Consider the following 24,345-nt stretch of genomic DNA (forward strand, 5'->3'; position numbering starts at 1 on the left):
TACACGCTGGCAGACCCCTGGACTACCCCAGCGGTTGCTGTGGGATGGTCAGTGTTCCTCGGCGGAGGAACTGCAGCTACGATAGATAAGATCAATGGACTTGTATGGCAAATTCTGACTCTGGCTTCTCGTACCGAGACTGCTCTGGACCTATTAAACAAAGAAGTGAAAGAAATTAGACAAGTATAGGTCCAGAATAGACTAGCTTTAGACCTCCTCCTCATAAAAGAAGGAGATGTGTGTAAGAAAATCAATGTTTCATGTTGTTTCAGCATTCCAGATTACTATGATAATATTACAGATTTAATTGATCACATGAAGGCCGAGGTTCAAGAACCTGGTTTGGGTAGATCACTTCATGGCTAGGCCCATGGGGACATTGGATGCTGACTATGATTTTACCAATTGTAATAATCATTTAGCTGTTGTTGTGTTTAGTGCCTTGTATTTTGTCTTGCTGTTCGTCGTGGCTTACTGGCCTTATGCGTCAGCATTTTCGGATGGCCTTGCATGACGACTTAAAGGAGCTTGAGATAGCAGACTCCTTGGGACATCTGTTTAAGGAAGACGTCTGGGATGACCTGGCGACTGGCTGGGTTGTGCCCGATGGCCCTGAGCAGCTTAACAAACTCCAGGGCCTGTTTTAAGTTGATGCTTTATGATAGAATTAATGATTTATTCTCTCCTTTTTAATGATTACACAGAATCAAAGGGGGGAAGTGTGAGAGAAATTATTGATTATTGACTAATTATCATTGATTAGATCATGTTTAGTTATTATAAGAGATCATTATGAACTTTATGATTTTGGACATGTCCATTCTGACTAAGCAGAAGGACTACAATAATGAAGTAGTGTGATTCAGTGTAACCATGTTTCGTTCATATTATGCATGTGTGCTATATGTGACCCAGGTCAGGGAGAGTGCTGAGGGTAAGAACACTCTGTTAACTGGTAGTCACTAGGCTACTAGTCTTGGGTCATTTAGCTTTCTCTGTGTTCAACTGATACATCAGTTGCTTCCGCTAACTCTAGGGAAGTCCATATTAGGAGATACACACATGTGAGACAAAGTAGCCTGCTGGACGCTTATGTTTTGGAACATGCTGTGCTAAAGATAACCTGCTGTTAGAACTGCTGAATTGTGTTTAAGATTGTATATAAGCAGGGGGAGCGCCCCCCTGCCTTCAGAGTTGTCATGCTTGAATGAGACTCTCATGTCTGTGTCTGTCTTGTATCTGTCTTTGTCCTATTTATATATATTTATATTTTTGTAATAAATTAATCATTTAACCACGTCTGAGTCCTCATCCATTTATTAGGAAATTTCCACGACACATTATAAAAACTGAAGCTTTTTCAAATTAATATTTGTATCATTCTCAAAACGTTTGGCCATGACGTTCACGTGTTTTTCGCTCTGTGTCTGTGCGCCCCCTAGTGTTCGCACGGAAACTACGTCATAGTAGAAAGTAAACCGAAAGTAAACGCCAAATAAAAATCACCTTATGAACGCACGTCTGGGACATACGACGGTGAGTTTATTAACACTTACAGAAATGTTTGAAATGTTACATTATGTACAAAATATACTGGTTTAATGTTCTAACGATAAAGGACGTAATCCAGTCTGAATCTGTACGAAACGATCTGTGACAAAACGGCGAACTTTTTGAACTTCAGTCACTCCGGAAATGTAGATTACTGACACGGAGAAAGGTGATAGCGCATGTCGTATTTAACATTGTTCAGGAGAATCTGTATTTAAGGATCATCGTCAAAGAGTCACTGTAGTTAGAGATACTCATGATACCTAAATATAACTATTTAGATACAAGTTTAAAATTAAATATGGATTCAAATATTATTTAGCATTTTTCAAGAGAGGCCACTGTATAGTCACTGATATTGTCACACTGGAAGAACTGTTTGCCTTTAAATCACATTTTTATTTGTTCTAAACTAGACGATCTTAGGCGGAACATTGGTAAAAAAAAGAAAAAAACATCGTCAATATTCATTAATATAAGTTGCCAAAAGATGGCGCTAAAGTAGCGTGTAATTGCATTTAAGTGTTTAGCAAGCGTTCACGTATATGTAGAATACTGTATATAACAGTTATAACAGAATACTGTATATAACATATCTGTTAAAATGTCCTTTTCCAGTGTGTCCAGTGTTACTGGGATTGTGTTTGGGGGCGGAGTCACACTGCCGTGACATCAGGTTCATTATAATCAGTGTTTCAGTGTCCTGCTCCTCCTCTTTATGATGAACTGTTGACAGGGAGCAGAGAGCAGCATCTCCAGTGTCCAGCTGTGTGTGTGTGAAGAGGAACAACTCCATGATGGAGCCTCATAACTCCAGCAGTGGAGGAGGAACCTCTGACCCAAAGTGAGGAGCTTTACATCAGCACTTAATCTGAGGAAACAGAAAGAGGGAATATTCAGGATAAATGAGATGTAGTGAAGAACAAAATTACTCAACACTTTCCTCATCTTCATCAGGGTGAAGAGAGCAGCGTCTCCAGTACCCAGCTGTGTGTTAATGAAGAGTGAATCATCTCCAGTACCCAGCTGTGTGTCTATGAAGAGTGAATCATCTCCAGTACCCAGCTGTGTGTCTATGAAGAGTGACGGGTCCATGGATGAGCCTCCTGCCTTCAGTAGTGGGCCTGTGACCCCTGACCCACAGTGAGTGACACATTACACACAGAGATTCTTTAATCAGACTGAAAGTATTTTAAGTCTTCATTCTCCACATTTTCCTCTCTCTCTCCCTCCTCAGTTCTTACGTATGTGTGGAGGGAGTAAATATTTGTGGTTCCTTAGTCCCACATTAAAGCCAGTATCACTGAATTATCCGTAAACAAATAAGGAACAGAGTAATAAAATAAAGAAGACAGTCTCCAAGATCATGCCGGAACGCAAGCAGTGGACAACATAAAATGTTACCGGATCGAGGCAGACAGTTACCGGAACACACGCTTCAAAATTAAAGTGTTCCGGGATCCTGTTCCGGCAGGATCCGGCTCAAATTAAGCCCTGGTTGCGTCTCTCCCCAACATGAAAGTCTCCAGGGCTCAGAGGAGCACTAATGTTTATTCATACGGTATATTCTGTAACGAGGTGACAGATGCAGCAGACACAGGAGGTGGTGCTGGGTCGACTTTAATGTCCATTTCCATCATAGACACAGCACAACTCAAAGCTGTTAAATGCAGTTTAAATACAAGAGATCAGAGGAGCGGATAGCGCTCTGAACTCTGAAGAGAGTCACTCAATCTTGGACTTTAACGGATAAAGAGGGCGACTGGAAATGAGTGACAGGTGCAGGAATGAAGAGAACTGATCAGTAGGCGGGGCTTGTGATCTATGGAGTGAACGGGAGGTGGAGTGTTGTGAAGTGGGCGGATCCCCTGAGGAGCCGGACCAGCCTACAGTGACATATTCTAATCAGATACACATTGCCCCTCCTACTCTATTTACATATCCCCTTTAGATTCTACCACCATTATGTCCAATCATCATGACTAGCTCTGTGTCTATGAAGAGTAACATGTCCAAGGATGAGCCTCTTAACTTTAGCAGTGGACCTGTGACCTCTGACCTACAGTGAGTGATACATTAGTGACAGTTTTTAACAAAACATTCACTTCTAAATGTGTATTTATTGAAGTCAATGGTAAAGCTGTGTATTTAGTTTGTGAAGAACAGGATTACAATTTGAATCACCATTATGAGAGTAAACACAATGAGAAATACAAGAACTAGACTGATTCAGAACTGTACGTTTTTTCTAATAAAGTGTCTAGTGTGTACCAGTACAAGGTGTTTCTAATAAAGTGTCTAGTGTGTACCGGTACAAGGTGTTTCTAATAAAGTGTCTAGTGTGTACCGGTACAAGGTGTTTCTAATAAAGTGTCTAGTGTGTACCGGTACAAGGTGTTTCTAATAAAGTGTCTAGTGTGTACCGGTACAAGGTGTTTCTAATAAAGTGAGGCACTATTCACATAAACATTATTCTACATCACCAGAGTTAAAGTCAGGGGCAGGTTCTCTGTGTTTGTTCTACTGTCACTACAGTATTTGGGTTCAGTGTCCCTCAGTCTGGGAGCCCAGTGAACCGTGACATGTTCAGATGTGTTGGATTATTCCACATGTATCACATCATCATTATCATCATCATCATGTACCTGAATATAACATGTATTCATGAATGTAACGTGTATTCATGAATGTAACATATATATGAATTCATGTCTATAAACATGTCTATTTTGTCTATATGTCAATTTTTTTAATTAAAGTTGTTGTTCTGTTTGTCCACAGTGTCCAAAAGAAACCTGTAAAGATTTCTAAAGACAAACTGGAGTCAGTATTCAAGGTGTGTGTGTGTGTGTGCGTGTGTGTGTGTGTGTGTGCGTGCGCGCGCGCGTGTGTGTGTGTGTGTGTGTTTGTATTTTTATTTTCTTTTATTTTTTTATTCGTTTTTTTGACAGGGACAGTGTACATTAATAAACATAACTATAAAAGTGCCAGAATTAGCCATTGTCCCCGAACACATCTAAAATTGTCTACCTCCTTGATTATGTTGTGTGTGTGTGTGCATGCATATGTGTGTGTGTGTGTGTGTGTGTGTGTGCGTGCGTGCGTGCGTGCGTGTGTGTGTAGGGTGTCATGCTGAGCTCCACCCTCTCCTGTCAATCTGTCTGTTTGGTCCCTCTAGCCCCGCCCAGCCTTTCCCTGTTTATACTTCCCATGTGTTTTTCATGTCTGTCTGTCCCTCCTTCCATTCAGTAACTCCACCCTGAGATTATCAGTCCCACCTCTTCACAGTTGACTTCTCTTGTTAGTCTGTCCTATTTAATCTCTGTCCCTTCTCTTGTTAGTCTGTCCTATTTAATCTCTGTTGATTCTCTTGTTCTGTGGTAGTTCTTATATTGGGAGGTATTGTATGTTCTGGCTTGTTTGAGTTCTGTGGTTGTATTCTTAAACTTAATACTAAAACTTCAAACTGTATTCTTGAAACTTAAATATTAAACTTTTGTACTTTAACTTTTGTAATAAACCATAATGTCCACAGGACCACCCAGTCCCTCTCAGTTCAGTCCTCTCTTATGTTTAATGGATTATCCTGTGTTATAATCATCTGTCTGTAACACTGTAGTTTTATTGATACTGTTTATTCAGGAGCTGGAGCACAAAATCATCTCTCTGGTGAAAAATGAGCTGAAGAGATTCAAGAATCTACTGAGTCCAGATTACCCAGCATGCACTGAGAGACAGGTGGAGGATAAGGAGGATCAGAGCAGTGTCAGAGAGGGGGCGATGAAGATCACACTGCACGTCCTGAGGAACATGAACCAGACAGACCTCGCTAACACACTAGAGACCAGTAAGAGCTCTGGGTCATGACATCATAACATCACTTTATTACTTCAGAGGGAGGACACTGTTGGTGAATCTCAGTTCACAATTAGGATCTTAAATCAGTGTTGGTCTGTCCTCAGTTGACCTCCCTTCAGTGTAGTCTGCTCAGGTGCAGACTCAAGACTCTCCTACATATATCACTGTTGTCATGTGACTGTGGAATGTTGGAGTTTTGAGGATACATTGTTATTCTTTAGAACTGAGATTTGACCAATCAGATTTGACCACAGGTCACTGTCTTATGATATCATACACAGGTGTGTTTTCTATTTCCCTCCATTGTCTCTCAGATGTCCAGTCTGCTAGTTGTAGGTCTCCTCAGTCAGGTGACAGTTACCAGTGTGTGTGGTTGAACTTCAGCTGGTGTAATGGCTTCCTCCATGAACCCATGTGTTCTCCATGTCAAACTGCTGATCATTCAGTGTTATTGATACCCAGACACTCTAACCATCTTCTAATTTAACACTTCAATTTCCTGAATGTATCATGGCCAATCTATGGGGACTAAATATCTATTCATAGTGATGAATTAATGTTCAATTTATATAGCGCCTTTCAAGATACTCAAGGTCGCTTTACAATTTTAACACAAGTCTTACACAACCAATCACACATCAGCGAGAAGTGTACTCTCCACAGGAATCCACAGCCCCCTGGGGGACTGTAATAATGGTGTCTTTTCTTGTATTTCCTGTGATGAGTCTGTTATGATTAATCCTAAAGACATTAACATGTGTGCTGTTGTCTTCCTCTTTATCAGAACTGGCCCCTGCTTGCTACAGAAAACTCAAATCCAAACTGAGGGAAAAATGTCAGAAAATTAATGAAGGAATCTCACAGCATGGAACCACATCACTTCTGAATGAGATCTACACAGAGCTCTACATCACAGAGGGAGGGAGTGGAGAGGTGAATAATGAACATGAGGTGAGACAGATTGAGACAGCATCCAGGAGACCAGCAACACAGGAGACACCCATCAAATGCAGTGACATCTTTAGACCCTCACCAGGACAAGACAAAGCCATCAGAACTGTGCTGACTAAAGGAGTGGCTGGAATTGGTAAAACAGTCTCAGTGCAGAAGTTCATACTGGACTGGTCTGAAGGAAATGTAAATCAGGATGTTCTCTTCATATTTCCACTTCCTTTTAGGGAGCTGAATTTGATGAAGGAGAAAAATCTCAGTCTGGTGCAGCTTCTTCATTGCTTTTTTCCAGAAACACGTGAATTAAAACCAACTCACTATACATACTACAAAATTCTGTTCATCTTTGATGGTCTGGATGAGTGTCGTCTTCCTCTAGATTTCCAGAACAATGACAGCGTGTGGGATGTAACAGAGTCGACCTCAGTGGATGTGCTGCTGACAAACCTCATCAAGGGGAATCTGCTTCCCTCTGCTCTCCTCTGGATAACCTCTCGACCAGCAGCAGCCAATCAGATCCCTCCTGAGAGTGTTGACCAGGTAACAGAGGTACGAGGGTTCAGTGGTCCTCAGAAAGAGGAGTACTTCAGGAAGAGAATCAGAGACCAGAGTCTGGCCAACAGAATCATCTCACACATGAAGTCATCAAGAAGTCTCTACATCATGTGCCACATTCCAGTGTTCTGTTGGATTGCAGCCACTGTTCTAGAGAGGATGTTGGATGAAGCAGAGAGTGGAGAGATCCCCAAGACTCTGACTCAGATGTTCACACACTTCCTGATCTTTCACATCAAACACAAGGACCAAAAATATGATCAGAAAAGTGACACTGACCCTCAACAATCTAGAAAACATGTTTTGGCACTGGGAAAACTGGCTTTCCAACAGCTGGAAAAAGGCAACCTGATCTTCTATGAGGAAGACCTGAGAAACAGTGGCATTAATGTCAGAGAAATGTCAGTGTATTCAGGAATGTGCACTCAGATCTTCAGAGAGGAGTTTGGTCTACAGCTGGGGAAGGTGTTCAGCTTTGTACATCTGAGTGTTCAGGAGTTTCTGGCTGCTTTATATGTGTTCATTACCTTCATCTCCACCAACACAAATGTGCTGGAACAGCAACAACCAAAACACACAGACAGACAAAACACATTGTGTGACTTCCTCAACAGTGCAGTGGACAAGGCCTTACAGAGTCAGAATGGACACCTGGACCTTTTCCTCCGCTTCCTTCTGGGTCTCTCACTGGAGTCCAGTCAGACTCTCTTACGAGGACTACTGACACAGACAGGAAGCAGCTCTCACTGCAAAGAGAAAACCGTCACGTACATCAAGGAGAAGATCAGGGAGAATCCCTCTCCAGAGAAATCCATCAATCTGTTCCACTGTCTGAATGAACTGAATGATCATTCTCTAGTACAGGAAGTCCAAACATACCTGAGCAGAGGAGGTGACACTTGTCTGCGTGGAGTCAGGCTCTCTCCTGCTCAGTGGTCAGCTCTGGTGTTTGTGATGCTGAACTCAGAAGAGGAGCTGGGTACATTTGACCTGAGTAAATATGACCCATCAGAGGAATGTCTAGTGAGACTGCTGCCAGTGGTCAAAGCATCCAGAAAAGTCATGTGAGTATTTTCATTCAGAGATTCACAGTGACATAGCACTGGATGCTCCTGAATCAGAAGGTCTATGGGGGGGGGGGGGGGGGGGGGGGGGTGCTGGCCCTCAGCAGGGTGTTGCCTGGGTGTTGTGCTTATGGGATGAAGGTGTGTGGGTGTATATGTGTGTGGGTGTATATATAGGATGTATGTGTGTGGGTGTATATATAGGATGAATGTGTGTGGGTGTATATATAGGATGAATGTGTGAAACACGGTGTCTAACTAGCTGGCTTTTTCTAGCTGGTTTTTCCTAACTAGATGACTAGTACACATACAGTACTCATACATTTAGAATCCTGGGGGGCAGGCATGTTACCCAGAGGTCAATGAGGTGGACCTGCTGTCATGACCTCACCCGTCTCCTCACCACTGTCTGTCCCTCAGTTTTTACTGCACTTTACACATTGAGGGCTTTTGAGGGGACGGTGTGGACAAACACTGACGGGTGTATACATGTCCGTAAGAGTGTATATGGGTGTGGGTGAATGTGTGTGGGAGTGTATGTTTGTGTAGTTGTATATATGTGTGAGGGTCTATATATGAGGGTGAGTGTGAGTGTGTGTGTGTGTGTGTGTGTGTGTGTGTGTGTGTGTGTATGGATGTGTGTAGGTGTATACATAATGAGGGTGTATATAAGTGGGTGTGTGTATGTATGTAGGGGTGTATACATGGGGGTGAATGTAAATATGAGTTTGAGTGTATGTGTGAGGACAGCTGGTTCTGGGTCTGGGGCTTGTTGTGCCCGGTCCTCTCCCGGCTGCTCCCCTGTGGTTACTTCTCCCCTTTTTTCTGTCTTTTCCCTTTTTATTTTCTCTCCCCCTCTTTTCTATATTCTATCTTCTTATGGTCCACCTAACCCCAATAATTGTTATCACTATTGCACTGTATTATACATAATTGTTATCATTTGATCTGTACATAAAAACAAAGTTGTCCTCCAAAGATGGGGGGGGGTGGAGGAAGTTTTATTAATTCATTCCAAATATTTTCTGTTAAAGTTAACTACATGAACACACACACACACACACACACTCCTACATAGAGCCTACATATTAATCGCAGACACACACAGACTTAAACACACGTAATCCAGACGTAATTCAACGTCAATGTCAAAAAAGCAGTCCAGGTCAGGTACACACAAAAAGAAGAAAAAACAGACAGAGGTACAAAAAGGGAGAATCCAGGAGAGCAGTGAACTAGACAAACTGGGTCGAACCACAAAGAGAATAGAATACAGGAAAAACTCTTGGTATGCTTTCAAAATGTCGGCAATACTTCACAAAGAGTTTTGCGAGTGTCCTGATATATATAATAGCCTATGACAAGAACCAGGTGTGAACTATTACTGAGGGGAGGAGGAACGGGTCAGACGACGTGGGGCATTCTGGGAGTTGCAGTCTCCAGGGTTGAGCTGCATGACAGATACAGAGGATAATTTAATCAGCAGTTCAGATTCTGGAATCCAGCATCATCTGATTGATCTGTATTTTGTACTGTATTTACTCCTCCTTTACAGACTGTCTGGCTGTGATCTCACTGAGGAGTCTTGCAAATCTCTCACATCAGTTCTACAAACAGAAAACTCACTGAAAGAGCTAGAGATTAATAATAATGACCTACAAGATTCAGGAGTGGAGCAGCTCTGTGCTGGACTGAAGAGTTCAAACTGTAAACTGGAGATTCTCAGGTGAGTTTTCTGTCAATTTAATCTGGCATGGAAACAGTGAAGTGTGGTGACACTACAGGGTTTTAATAAATATTAAGATAAATATTTATGTACTTTTAAAAGTAAATTTCCTTTTTTAAAATAATAAAACTCCTTTGAGTACAGTATAAAAACATCTACCACAATGCAATGCAAGACAATTTCATTCTTTATTATTTTATGAGGTTTTCGTTCTTTATTAATTTCAAATATTTTCTGTTAAAATTAACTACATGAACTACATTTCATTGACTGACCACATTGCGGAGAGAAAGAAAAATGTGTGATGCATAAGTAGATTTACATAATCTCCTAGAAGAGAAATGTAACACTCTAAAGAGACTCATATGAGTCCTTGTTCAAATGTATGTGGGTATTTATGGAAACGTTCACACTCCTACACAAAGCTGAACACACACACACACACCTGCATAGAAGCGACAAACACACAGGTTGTAAAACAGCTCTGCCCCAAGTGTGTTATTAATGTTCCAAATCCAGACATCTACACTACTGTGAAAGAAAATGTGGCAATATCTTTTGATTTCATTTACACATATGACAAATACCCCAATATTAAAATGACATGTAATGAAAAATTCACCTTTTCAGTGCTTGTGCACACACATTTGACAACATTATATCAAAGTTCAGAGCTAAACAGGTTAGGATTATTAGGTTTAATATTGTGGAGGGTGTTTGGTGGTGTAGGATCATATGTGAGGAATGGATATGAAACCTCACAATGACAGTAGTTTATTATAAAGCACAGGGTGAAGCCTCCACTACAGTTACTGGCCTCTGCTTTGATACTTTTTAATCTGTTAATGTAATTAATTTCATCCTATTTTACAAGATACTGTGATGTGGGGTACATATTAGTCACAAACGTACACAGACTTAAACACACTTTGTTTATTGAAGTAAATGGAGGAAACAACTGGGCAGAGGGATCCAGACGTAATCCAAAGTCAATGTCAAAAAAACAGTCCAGGTCAGGTACACACAAAAAGAAGAAAAAACAGACAGAGGTACAAAAAGGGAGAATCCAGGAGAGCAGTGAACTAGACAAACTGGGTCGAACCACAAAGAGAATAGAATGCAGGAAAAAACGTTATGTATGCTTTCAAAATGTCGGCAATACTTCACAAAGAGTTTAGTGAGTGTCGTGATATAAATAATAACCTATGATGAGAACCAGGTGTGAACTAGTACTGAGGGGAGGAGGAACGGGTCAGACGACGTGGGGCATTCTGGGAGTTGCAGTCTCCAAGGTTGAGCTGCATAACAGATACAGAGGATAATTTAATCAGCAGTTCAGATTCTGGAATCCAGCATCATCTGATTGATCTACATTTTGTACTGTATTTACTCCTTTACAGACTGTCTCTCTGTGGTCTCACTGAGGAGTCTTGCAAATCTCTCACATCAGTTCTACAAACAGAAACCTCACTGAAACAACTGGAAATTAATAATAATGACCTACAAGATTCAGGAGTGGAGCAGCTCTGTGCTGGACTGAAGAGTTCAAACTGTAAACTGGAGATTCTCAGGTGAGTTTTCTGTCAATTTAATCTGGAATGGAAACAGTAAAGTTTGGTGGCACTACAGGGTTTTAATCAATTTTAAGATTAATATTTATGTACTTTTAAAATGTCAATTTCCTTTAAAAATAATAAACTTCCTTTGATTACACTATAAAAAATCCTACCACAAGGCAATGCAAGACAATTTCACAATTTATTATTTTATGAGGTTTTCTTTCTTTATTAATTCCAAATATTTCCTGTTAAAATTAACTACATGAACTACATGTCATTGACAGAGTCCTTGTCCAAATGTATGTGGGTATTTATGGAAACGTTCACACTCCTACACAGAGCTGAACACACACACACACACACACACACACACACACACCTGCATAGAAGCGACAAACACACAGGTTGTAAAACAGCTCTGCCCCAAGTGTGTTAATAATGTTCCAAATCCAGACATCTACACTACTGTGAAAGAAAATGTGGCAATATCTTTTAATTTCATTTACACATATGACAAATACCCCAATATTAAAATGACATGTAATGAAAAATCCACCTTTTCAGTGCTTGTGCACACACATTTGACAACATTATATCAAAGTTCAGAGCTAAGCAGTTTAGGATTATTAGGTTTAATATTATGGAGGGTGTTTGGTGATGTAGGATCATAGTTGAGGAATGGATATGAGACCTCACCATGTCAGTAGTTTATTATAAAGCACAGGGTGATGCCTCCACTACAGTTACTGGCCTCTCTAGCGCCCCATACTGGCTGCTCTGCAAATGCAGTGAGGACACTGTCTTTCTCCCTCTTTTTCCCTCCTTTCTGCAGATTGTCTGGTTGTTTGGTCACAGAGGAAGGCTGTTCTTCTCTGGCTTCAGCTCTGAGTTCAAACCCCTCACACCTGAAAGAACTGGATCTGACTTACAACCACCCAGGAGACTCAGGAGTGAAGCTGCTCTCTGCTAGACTGGAGGATCCCCACTGCAGACTGGACACACTCAGGTATGTAGGAATCCCCTTAAACACCCTGTGTGTAGACACACACTCCAAATGTGAGAAGAACAGTGTCATACATAGAAACAGCACACATGACACACACATGGTCTTATTCCTAAAATACATACAGTATCATACATGACACCAGTGGCAGCTCGTCAGTAGGGGGCGCTGGGGTGCCGTCCTCATCAAATTATCCAGAGAAAAAATGTTACTTAGACATAGGAACTTATGTAAATTATATATTGCAAAAGTATTATGAGACTAGTATTACTGGCAATTATCGTACATTTAAAAAAAGATCAATAATTCTATCTAAATATACAGTTGTGATCAAATTTATTCAACCCCCACTGAAATAAAGTGTTTTGGCCAGTTTGACATTGATTTTGATCATTTCAGTCATCTTATTTACAATTATATCAAAGAGGCACTTATAAATTAGACAAACATAACATAATATTTATGATGGAATAACCACAAATGTCTTTACTGTGCTCACATCATTATCAGTTTTATTCAACCCCCTAGTGACATTATTTTTTAGTACTTAGTACAACATCCTTTTCCAGTTATGACAGCTTTCAAGCGTGAAGCATAGCTTGACACAAGTGTCTTGCAGCGACCTATGGGTATCTTAGCCCATTCTTCATGGGCAAAAGCCTCCAGTTCAGTCACATTCTTAGGCTTGCGCACTGCAACTGCCTTCTTTAGGTCCCACCAGAGGTTCTCAATTGGATTTAAGTCTGGTGATTGCGATGGCCACTCTAGAATGTTCCAGCCTTTCATGTTCAACCATGCTCTAGTGGACTTGGATGTGTGCTTCGGATCATTGTCCTGTTGGAAGGTCCAACGTCTCCCAAGCCGCAGGTTTGTGACTGACTCCATCACATTTTCCTCCAAGATCTCCTGGTACTGAAGGGAATTCATGGTACCCTGCACCCGTTGAAGCTTTCCTGTACCATTAGAAGCAAAACAGCCCCAAAGCATAATTGACCCCCCGCCATGCTTCACAGTAGGCAAGGTGTTCTTTTGTTCATAAGCCTGGTTCTTCCTTCTCCAAACATAGCGCTGGTCCATTGTCCCAAACAGTTCTAATTTAGTTTCATCTGACCACAGTACACTGTCCCAAAACCTTTGTGGCTTGTCCACATGACTTTTGGCATGCTGCAGTCGACTTTTCTTGTTCTTTGGAGTCAGCAAGGGGGTGCGTCTGGGCGTTCTGGCATGGAGGTCTTCGTTATGCAGTGCGCGCCTGGTTCTTCCTTCTCCAAACATAGCGCTGGTCCATTGTCCCAAACAGTTCTAATTTAGTTTCATCTGACCACAGTACACTGTCCCAAAACCTTTGTGGCTTGTCCACATGACTTTTGGCATGCTGCAGTCGACTTTTCTTGTTCTTTGGAGTCAGCAAGGGGGTGCGTCTGGGCGTTCTGGCATGGAGGTCTTCGTTATGCAGTGCGCGCCTTATTGTCTGAGCTGAAACTTCAGTGCCCACATCTGACAGGTCTTTTTTCAGTTCCTTAGCAGTCACGCGGGGATTTTTCTCCACATTACGCTTCAGGTAGCGCACAGCAGTCGCGGTCAGGATCTTCTTTCTGCCACGACCAGGTAACGTTTCCACTGTGCCCTTTAACTTGAACTTGCGAATGATACTTCCGATAGTGTCTCTTGGAAAATTTAACAACTTCGCAATCTTTTTATATCCATTGCCATTCTTGTGAAGAGCAATAACCTCTTCTCTTGTCTTCTGGGACCATTCTCTTGCCTTCACCATGCTTGGAAACACACCAGTAGATGTCTAGAAGGAGCTGAGTATCACAGTCCTTTAAAATCTGCCTAATTGGTGCTTATCATGCTTGATTGCTGCTCGGTGACATCCACAGATGTTTTCAATACCTGATGGAAAACACTGGAATGAACCTCTGTTCTTAGGAGTGGTAGTCGTAAAGGGGTTGAATAATTGTGTCAATGAAGAAATCACAAAAAGGCCATTTAATACTTTATGACAAAAAAAATTGATGCTATCTTAGTTGCATTTAGTTCTTTCACAAGTCCTTGTAAGATTTCATTATGAACACAATTACAAATGTGCACTGAATTCCATAAAACCCTTCGCAGCATTGGGGGTTGAATAAATTTGATCACAACTGTAAGCACAGGTGGTCACACCTGCTTGGCATTGCTGCCTGACGCACCTCCGACGGTGCCATTGTGTGGGCTGCAGGGTCATCAGCTGGGGGGGGCACCCTTCACTGATGTTTCACTCCATTATCCCCCAGAACATCTCTGGGTGGTGGAGCAGCGACAGGGACGTCTCCCTGCCGCCCCCTGCAGCCTGCTGAAGGATCTGTATTCACCCCACTCTCTGACCCCAGCGTTATTATTGTTGTGTGTGGAATGAGTCGCAGGGGACTGTGCATGTCAGGGACGTCCATCTCCCTGAATCAAGCACAAGTACTGACCGCATACCAGAACGTCTCCCTCAAGAGCTTCTTTCCCCCATGTGTCATCCTTCCTTCTGAGCTACAGCCAGAAGCTCCCTTCCTCACCCTCCTCTGCAGGGTCGCGAATAGCTCACCTCCTGTTAGGGCCTGTGACACCCAGAGTTTTCAGTAGCCTCTGTGTGGATGTCCCAGTGAAGCCCCTGCATCTGACCTCCACTGGGAAGATGAATGGTCTCCACTCAGCTTGTGAGCACGTTGCTGCCAGCTCTGCGTACTTGTCCTTCTTCCGTTCGTACGAGGACTCCATGTGCTCCTCCCATGGGACTGTCAGCTCTGCCATGATGACGGCTTTGGCAGGTGCTGACCAGAGCACGATATCTGGGCGCAAGGATGTTATAGTAATCTCTGCTGGGAATTTCAGTTGGCGGCTAAGGTCAGCTGCCAACTGCCACTCACTTCCTAGCGACAGGAGCGACCGCTCTGTCCCCGTGCTGCGCCGTGCTGTCGTCCCTGGCCTGGTAAACTGGATCCACATCGGGGAGGTGGGTAGGCTTGCTGACCGGTTTACCTGCTGTCTGCGGGCTTCCAGAATCTCTGCGAGCTTGCGCAGGACCTTGTCATGCCGCCACCTGTACCTTCCCTGTGACAGCGCTGTCTTGCATCCGGAGAGGATGTGCTTTAGGGTTGGACTTGGGAAACTACAGAGATGGCAGTGTTCTTCTGTGCCAAACCAGGTGAGAAGGTTCCGGGGGCTCGGTAAGGTGTCGTATGTGGCCCTAATCCGAAAGCTCAGTCTTGCCTGGGGAGTTCTCCACAAATCGGCCCAAGTGATGGTTCTGTTTAGCACAGTCTCCCAAGTAGTCCATCTGCCTTGCTGTTGCTGGCTCACTGCTGTAATCTTGTATGTTTCCTCCTCCATCTTGGCAACTTCAGAGATCACAAGATCCTTCCTCTCCTTCCTGGTCGCTTTGGACCAGCTCTTTGGTGCTACTGCCCATCCCAGACCAGATCTGCCCAACTGTGTAGCACCAACGATCTCCTGGTGCTTCAGCCGTTCCACTGCCTGGTCAACTGCTTGGGATGCATTCCACTTCCGTCCAGTGCGAATCTGAGGGTTGGCAGCTCGAATTGCCGGGTCCGTGGAGTCTCTCAGTTCGAAGTGGAGTCTCACCTTCTCCTTTTGTCCACTGAATGTCTGTGACATTATATGTGTACCGTATACTTCCTGTGTGTGGGGCGCTGGACTAATGGGTGTCTATGTAGGTCCTTAAACTTTTGGCATACATGTGATCTGGAGAAGCTCTTTCATTGGTTGCCTTAAAGTTTGCTGCGGGACAGAGAGCTGCGCCCCGGACACACCTACTTTTATCAGTAGCCTATCAGTATAGTTAATTATTGATCCTGGAATATTCTTTAAAGGTTTTGACTCCACACGCAAGGCAGTGAATGTAATCTGTGAAGTCTAGACCCTATAGAGGTGTGTGTGTGTGTGTGTGTGTGTGTGTGTGTGTGTGTGTGTGTGTGTGTGTGTGTGTGTGTGTGTGTGTGTGTGTGTGTGGGACAGACAGTTCAGTTATCTAGGTCAGGACAGAGCCTTCAGAATAAAAAATAACTGTGTGTGTGTGTGTGTGTGTGTGTGTGTGTGTGTGTGTGTGTGTGTGTGTGTGTGTGTGTGTGTGTGTGTGTGTTCTTTAGGGTGGATCATGCAGGGAAGATCAGTCTCAAACCAGGACTAAGAAAATGTAAGCAGTTATGTAGTTAATACATACACACACACACACACACACACACACAGAAAATATAACCAGCATGTATATATATATATATATACACACACACACACACAGATATACACACACACACACGCACGCACACACACGCACACACACACACACACACGCACGCACGCACAGACACACACACACACACTCACACACACACGCGCGCGCACGCACCCACACACACACACACACACACTCATACACACACACACTCATACACACACACACACACACACACAGTATTTGTGTCGTCTCCTCTAATGTATCTTCTTGTGTGCAGATGTGTGTGAGCTCACACTGGACCCAAACACAGCACACACACGTCTCTCTCTGTCTGAGGGGAACAGAAAGGTGACGTGTGTGGAGGAGCAGCAGACGTATCCTGATCATCCAGAGAGATTTGATTACTGTCCTCAGGTGATGTGTAGAGAGAGTCTGACTGGACGCTGTTACTGGGAGGTTGAGTGTAGTGGAGTTGCTGGTATAGCAGTGACATATAAAGGAATCAGCAGGAAAGGAGGCAGTTATGACTGTGGGTTTGGATTCAATATAAAGTCCTGGATGCTGCGCTACTGTAATAACAGATACTCTGTCCATCACAATAATAACTACACTCACATCTCTGCCCCCTCCAGCTCCAACAGAGTAGGAGTGTATCTGGACTGGCCCGCCGGCACTCTGTCCTTCTACAGTGTCTCCTCTCACACACACACACTCACACACTTACACACATTCCACTCCACATTCACTGAGCCCCTCTATGCAGGGTTTAGGTTTTGTGATTTTGACTCCTCAGTGTGTTTGTGTGAGCTAGAATAACCTCCTGTGTACTGGAGCAACACCTGCGTCTCCATGGAAACACACACTCCTCTACACACACAACTGGAGAACAAAATCTCTCTCTCTCTCTCTCTCTCTCTCTCCTCTTTTTCTTGCCTCACACAGTTGTTGTCTTCTCTGCATTTCTAGGTTTAGGGGTAAATAAAGTCCTGTGATTACATACAGAGTAGTTAACGGTGCAATGTAGAAAATGCTTCTACATTTTACTGTTTTATCCAGTATTTTACATTTATGCAGAAATTTCCCTGCAGTTCCGGTATGTGTCCAGTAGATGGTAGCAGACAACCACATATTGATATACAGTATCATAACTGGGCAAAGTATAGGATTTTGTGTGTGATTTTGCTGGTTAAATTGCAACATATGTAAAGTGTTTTATGTTTTGATGTGATGTACATTTGCTTTCTTCTGTCCATTAAAGAGAAAGACTGAAATTTACTCCAGTCCTATGGAGTGAGATTACTGTCTTTAATACAAGAGAGTAAAGATGAGGTTCAATTAAGCAAGTAAGACACACTGAGCAAAACAACCGAGCAAAACCAGTGACAGTGAGAGCAGAGAAACAAGAATCACACAGTTAAGTGTGTTTGTTTCACTGTTTTAAGCACACGTTTGTTTTTGCTTGATTCTCTGTTTTCAGTGCACTTTTCAGTTTTTTGCTCACTTCTAAAACTACCACACAGACATTTTATTAGAATTTTAACGTCATTTGGACATTAATGCCAAGCTAAAGAACATTGATAAACATTTCAACCACTTTGTGCTTGCAAAGCAGAATCTGAGAACAGTTGTAAAAGAACTTGGCCTCCTCCAGCACAACATCATTCAGTCTGAACCCACTCACTGGAGCTCCACGCACCACATGAATCAAAATCAAATCAAAATCAGATTTATTGTCACATCACCAGAGTACAGGTACCCCGGTGACTGAAAAACTTGTGTGCATGTTCCACAATTTGCAGCAACAATATTACAAAGATGTATAAATTACAAACAATTTAAACTATGTACATTTAAAGCTTACTCTGTATGTCTTAAAAATAAAAATAAGTATTGTTCTAATTTTTGATATCTACAATATATTAAATATACATGTGATATTGCACAGAAAATGGAGATGAATGTAACAGGTTATGGAGATTATACTGTTGTATAGAGGTGTCTGTAATCCCAGTGAGTATGATGCTGTATTGATGTCAGAGCAAGGTATGGAGTGAGTGTATGGGAGCGCAGGGCTAGAGTATTATCTCGGGTTGGTATTATTAAGGTATGGAGTGAGTATATGGGAGCGCAGGGGTGGAGTATTGTCTCGGGTTGGTATTATTAAGTCCAATAGTCCAGCAGTGCAGAGGTGCAGTGTGAAATAAAGTGCTTTGGTGTTCATGCATGTAATGGAGGGTGTGGGTTGGTCAGAGCCGAGATTACTGGCTGTTCAGGAGCCTGGTGGCATGGGGGAAGAAGCTGTCTCTGAGCCCACTGGTTCTGGCTTTAAAGCTTCTGAGCCTCCTACCACTCGGCAGCTGAGAGAACATACAGTGGCTAGGATGGGAGGAGTCCTGCTAGGATGGGAGGAGTCCTGCTAGGATGGGAGGGGTCCAGCTAGGATGGGAGGAGTCCTGCTAGGATGGGAGGAGTCCTGCTAGGATGGGAGGAGTCCTGCTAGGATGGGAGGGGTCCTGCTAGGATGGGAGGAGTCCTGCTAGGATGGGAGGGGTCCAGCTAGGATGGGAGGAGTCCTGCTAGGATGGGAGGAGTCCTGCTAGGATGGGAGGAGTCCTGCTAGGATGGGAGGGGTCCTGCTAGGATGGGAGGAGTCCTGCTAGGATGGGAGGAGTCCTGCTAGGATGGGAGGGGTCCTGCTAGGATGGGAGGAGTCCTGCTAGGATGGGAGGAGTCCTGCTAGGATGGGAGGGGTCCTGCTAGGATGGGAGGGGTCCTTCATGATCATTCTGGACTTCCTCAGGCAGCGGCTGGTGTATAAGTCCAGCAGGTTAGGGAGCTGAACCCCGGTGATGGACTGTGCTGTTCGTACTACTCTCTGCAGAGATTTACTCTCAAGATCAGTGCAGTTCCCGTACCAGGTGGTAATGCTGCCAGTCAGAATGCTTTCTACAGTGCAGGTGTAGAAGGTCTTGAGGATGCTGGGCTTCAGACCAAACCTCCTCAGCCTTCTGAGGAAGTAGAGGTGCTGGTGGGCCTTCTTCAGTACCTGTGTGGTGTGCACTGCCCATGTCAGGTCCTCGCTGATGTTAACACCCAGAAACTTAAAGCTGCTGACCCTCTCTACCGCAGTCCCATTGATGTGGATCTCTGGGTGTACTCTCTCCCACCTCCTGTAGTCCACGATGAGCTCCTTGGTCTAACTGACGTTTAGAGAGAGGTTATTCTCCCAGCACCAGTCTTCCCAGATTTTACCTCCTCCCTGTAGGCCGATTCATCATTATTGGAGATCAGGCCCACAACCGTTGTGTCATCAGCAAACTTTATGATGGCGTTGGAACTGTGTGTAGCAGTGCAGTGGTGGGTGTACAGAGAGTACAGGAGCGGGCTGAGCACACAACCCTGGGGGATTCCGATGTTGAGGGTCAGAGAGGAGGATGTGATGCTGCCCATACTTACCACCTGCCGTCGGTCCGTCAGGAAGTTCAGGATCCAGCTGCACAGTGTGCTGTTCAGACCCAGATCCCGGAGTTTGCTGTCGAGCTTCGAAGGGATGATGGTGTTGAATGCTGAACTGTAGTCTACAAACAGCATTCTAACATACGTGTCCTTCTTGTCCAGGTGGGAGAGGACAGTGTGCAGCGTCAGTGCGATTGCATCATCAGTGGATCTATTTCTCCTATACGCAAATTACAGAGGGTCCAGGGTGGCAGGCAGTGAGGAACAGATGATGTCTTTGACCAGCGTCTCAAAGCATTGAGGTCATGATGGAGGTCAGGGCAACAGGTCGCCAGTCATTCAGACAGGTAATGCTGGATGACTTTGGGACTGGCACAATGGTGGCTAGTTTGAAGCTAGCTGGCACGATAGAGAGAGACAGTGAGGTGTTGTAGATGTCTGCATAAACACCTGCTAATTCTCTGTAGCTTTCAGCACTCTACCTGGTGTGCCGTCTGGTCCTGCTGCCTTGCGCGGGTTCACCCGTCTGAAGGCTCTGCACACATCACTGACGGAGGGGGGGTTGGGATCAACGGTGGACGGGGCGTTCTCCAGCTGTGCAGTGAGGTTACTATCAAAACGAGCTTAGAAGTGGTTTAGCTCGTCCGTTAAATCAGTGCTGGTAATAGGCAGAGTGTTAGAGGCAGATTTATAGTCCGTGATTGTGTTTAGTCCCCACCATAAACTCAGTGTATTGTTGGTGTTAAACTGTGCTTCCACTTTCTCCCTGTACACCCGTTTAGCTGATCTGATGGATTTACGCAGAGCGTAGTTGGTTTTCTTGTACTCTTGTGTATTTCCAGATGTGAAAGCAGCGCTGTGTGTGCTAAGGGCGGAGCGGACCTCACAGTTCAGCCAGGGCTTCTGATTGGGCAATACGTGGACTTGTCTGCAGGGCACTACGTCATCCACACACTTGCGTATGAAGGCGGAGACTGTGTCTGCGTACTCGTCAACGCTGCTCGACCAATCACGGAACATTTCCCAATCCACATGCTCGAAACAGTCCTGCAGTATAGCGTCTGATTGGTCAGACCAGCGATGATGCAGAAATGCTGGAACAGAAACACTTAACATCTACACTGGTGATTAGGGAACATTTGCTACACCAACTGCTGATCAATGGGACATAATTTCCAGTTTGATTGACATGCTGGAACCTGTTGAGGAAGTTCCTCTTGAGATCAACAGTTCAGAGGCTCCATCTCCAGTGTCATCCCAACCATTGCTGTGCTGAAGATGGAGCTTCAGGCAGAGGGTCATAACACGAGGAGGATGGAAACACTCAGGGAAACCTGCTGCAGAAAAGGTTTGCAGGGATGGAGGAGAGAAAATGTTTGGTGCTAGTGACACTGCTGGATCCTCGTTATATCCTCATGTCTTCTTTACAGTGGACACACTGACCAAGACAGAACAACAGATAAAAGAAGAGCAGGACATTGTGTCCCAGTAACTGATACAGACACCACTGAAGACCAAGGACCAGAGAAAGGTGGAAGATGAAGAATTACCTGCTCACTCCAGCGTTCTTCCACAAACATATGCAAATGGTCACCCTAATATCTGAAATAATTCAGTTCTTTGTTAAAAAGACCAGCATGTTCACTGTAGCAGTGCTGACCGCTGGCATGTTACAATATTGCCTCCTGTGCTAAAAAGCCTTTCAGAGGCTGCACTGGTAGCTGGTATTTTCTTGCTAAACGACTAACCCGAGGAAAGTTGTTACTGTACACTGTAAGTAGCTGTTTAGCTCTGCTTACGTTGTGTGTACTCCCTTGTCAGGGACTGCCCTCTTGAAAAATCTTCCAAGAGTCTTCTTTAGTCTCTTTGCATCACTTGCTGTGTCTTCTGCTGATGCTGAAGCTTGCTGAGGTGTTTCAAAGTCAGAGGTGCCACTCTGTTCTGACAGATAAGATTACATCTCCTGAACTGCTCTGGCTTTCATAACCTCAATCTCTTCTGGACCATGTACTGAGTGTGAGGATGGGGCGTGAGGGGAGAGGCCAATATACATTTGTCAAATCATGTGTGATTTATGTCATGTTCGAGTCATATGCTTTAATCACCTCGTGAACACCTTGTGTGCTTATGAACTACAGCAGTGATTCTCAATCGCGACCATAAATATTAATTTGCAAGTAATATAGTTATTTCACTCGCCAGTGGCGACAGGTGATACAACAACATTATTTTTTTATGGGTGAGGATTTTTTGTCATTGGAAAAATATCCACCATTTTCTTTTGAGTTTGTATTTTAAAAGTTAATCGATATGCTGCAGCTCCCACTCACATGTTCATCTCTGCCCATCAACAAATGCGGAAATCACCAGCGTGACTCGCAAAGCAGCGGAGCCGAGCTGAAACTTTAACGTTAGCTTGTTGAAAATAGTGAAGCAAAAAATATCAGATTTTTTCACAGTGTACATCTCTGTCGGACCATAAGAGGACACACTCCTTCATAATTGTACATAGTTTTAAGTTAATTTTAATGGGATCAAAAGTCACTCATATGCATACTAGGAAACTTGGTAAAGTTTGTTTCCCGTTCGCATATTCAGAATTCTTTCTTCAAGTTAAAAGTGCCAAAATATGCAAATTCTTATTTCTAGCAAAAAAACAAACATCTACAACTTTGCTTACGTCAGGAGTAGACGTATTTTAGACAGTATTTAAAAAACTTATTCTTTTAAATATTGTAATGGGGGACGGCACTACTTTCCCATGAGCCCCTGCGGCTCCGGTTTTGGTCCATGTTATATGTAATGCTATGATGTGTGTTATTGATTATGTATCTGATTATGTGTGTGTTATGTAGTTTAAGCCACCCTGTATTAGTTTATGTAGTTGTGCATTGTCTGAATCAACCTGCCATGTGTGTGTGATGTTACTGTGCTAATGACCTGCCCTCATGTTTCATGTCTTATTTGAGTTTGTTCCACGTGATCATTTCCCAACAGTCCGATTATGATTGATAGGCATTTAAATAAAACCAGTCTGTTTTGTCAATGGATCAGTTTACTGCCTCTCCTTCCTGTACCACGCCACAATATACTGCTGTCACCGCTGCAACATCTAAGGCACCGTCTACAAATGACCTTAACACGGACGCAAGTGGCGGTTGTAAAGGCCCCAGAGATCTGTGCACTCTGCGTTTTTTGCAATAATTTCAATAACTTTTAAAAGGTCCGTCTAAGACCATCAAAGAAATTGTATTACATTAAGTGCATCCTAAATAACAACCTACAACTAAAAGATGGGTATTTATACCTTGCACCAATTAGTGGTAGTCAGTTGTCAAATATTTCAATAGCTTTTAAACGGTCCATCATAAGTCCACAAAACAAGGTTGTTGATTAAGATGCACTTAATGTACTATAACTTGTTTTATGCTCTTATGAAGGATAATTTAAAAACTATTGAAATTATTGCAGAAAAACAGAGTGCGCATGTGACGAGCGGGCTGGGCGAAGGATGAGACATGGAATCCTTCCTTGGCAACAGACATCGCTTTTATTTTTACAACAAATAGCGCAGTATGCGCACGTAGAACACATACGTACACGAAAAACGTGAAGACTCAGACAACTACAGGCACAGGACACTGCGCGAACGCACATTAAATAGACAAACCACATAAACCCCATGTGATGACGAGACGAGCCACAGGTGACATGAATCAGCACAGGACGAAACCGCACCCACGAAGATCCACTGACGTAGACGAGCAGACGCAGACGACGTAAACACACGCCCAAAAGGGAGGGGCCGGGGTCCTCAACGTGACAGCGCAGTGCTCTGGGGCCTTTACGACCACAGTTCATGTTAAGGTAATTTGTAGATGGTGACAGTAGTACCGGTACATTTAAATAACGTGTCTAATTCTGAATATGGGAACATGAAACCAACTTAACCACCGTTACAAGGAAGAGAAAGACATCAGACATGTTGGACGACAGAGATCCTAAATAACAGCTGATCTGATGTGAGTGTTACAATGATTATTGAGAGAGGGAGAGAGAGGGAGCGAAAGAGAGACAGACAGACAGAGTCCTGTTATATAGGTGTGTGTGTGTGTGTGTGTGTGTGTGTGTGTGTGTGTGTGTGTGTGTGTGTGTGTGTGTGTGTGTGTGTGTGTGAGAAAGAGAGAGAGAGAGAGAAAGGCAGACAGACAGTCCTGTTATCTGGGTGCATCTGTATGTTTGAGAGACAGGCCTGTTATCTAAATGCATGTGTGTGTGCGAGAGACAGTCCTGTTATCTAGGTGCATGTGTGTGTGAGAGAGACAGTCCTGTTATCTAGGTGTGTGTGTGTCCCCAAAAGAGACATTCCTGTTATCTAGGTGCATATGTGTGTG

The 24,345-nt window shown here is 43.6% G+C and overlaps 1 protein-coding gene across 2 annotated transcripts; it reads left to right on the plus strand.

The window, feature by feature from the left end:
• Positions 1–1,448: 1,448 nt before the first annotated feature.
• On the plus strand, positions 1,449–17,770 carry LOC143493627 (NACHT, LRR and PYD domains-containing protein 3-like). 2 transcript variants are annotated; one of them, XM_076992165.1, is made up of 11 exons: positions 1,452–1,536; positions 2,288–2,395; positions 2,509–2,694; positions 4,333–4,387; positions 5,194–5,398; positions 6,194–7,979; positions 9,535–9,705; positions 11,106–11,276; positions 12,097–12,270; positions 16,407–16,453; positions 16,773–17,770. In XM_076992165.1, exons 2-11 carry the CDS (start codon positions 2,346–2,348, stop codon positions 17,309–17,311), a joined length of 3,384 nt encoding a protein of 1,127 aa, XP_076848280.1. In that variant the 5' UTR covers positions 1,452–1,536; positions 2,288–2,345; the 3' UTR covers positions 17,312–17,770. The 2 variants fall into 2 exon arrangements, with proteins under 2 accessions (XP_076848279.1, XP_076848280.1); XM_076992164.1 differs by lacking the exons at positions 12,097–12,270; positions 16,407–16,453; positions 16,773–17,770 and adding an exon at positions 11,549–11,971 and having other exon boundaries at positions 1,449–1,536.
• The last annotated feature ends 6,575 nt before the right edge of the window (positions 17,771–24,345 follow it).

Source organism: Brachyhypopomus gauderio, unplaced genomic scaffold, assembly GCF_052324685.1.
Source record: "Brachyhypopomus gauderio isolate BG-103 unplaced genomic scaffold, BGAUD_0.2 sc90, whole genome shotgun sequence".
In the NCBI taxonomy this organism is placed as follows: domain Eukaryota; kingdom Metazoa; phylum Chordata; class Actinopteri; order Gymnotiformes; family Hypopomidae; genus Brachyhypopomus; species Brachyhypopomus gauderio.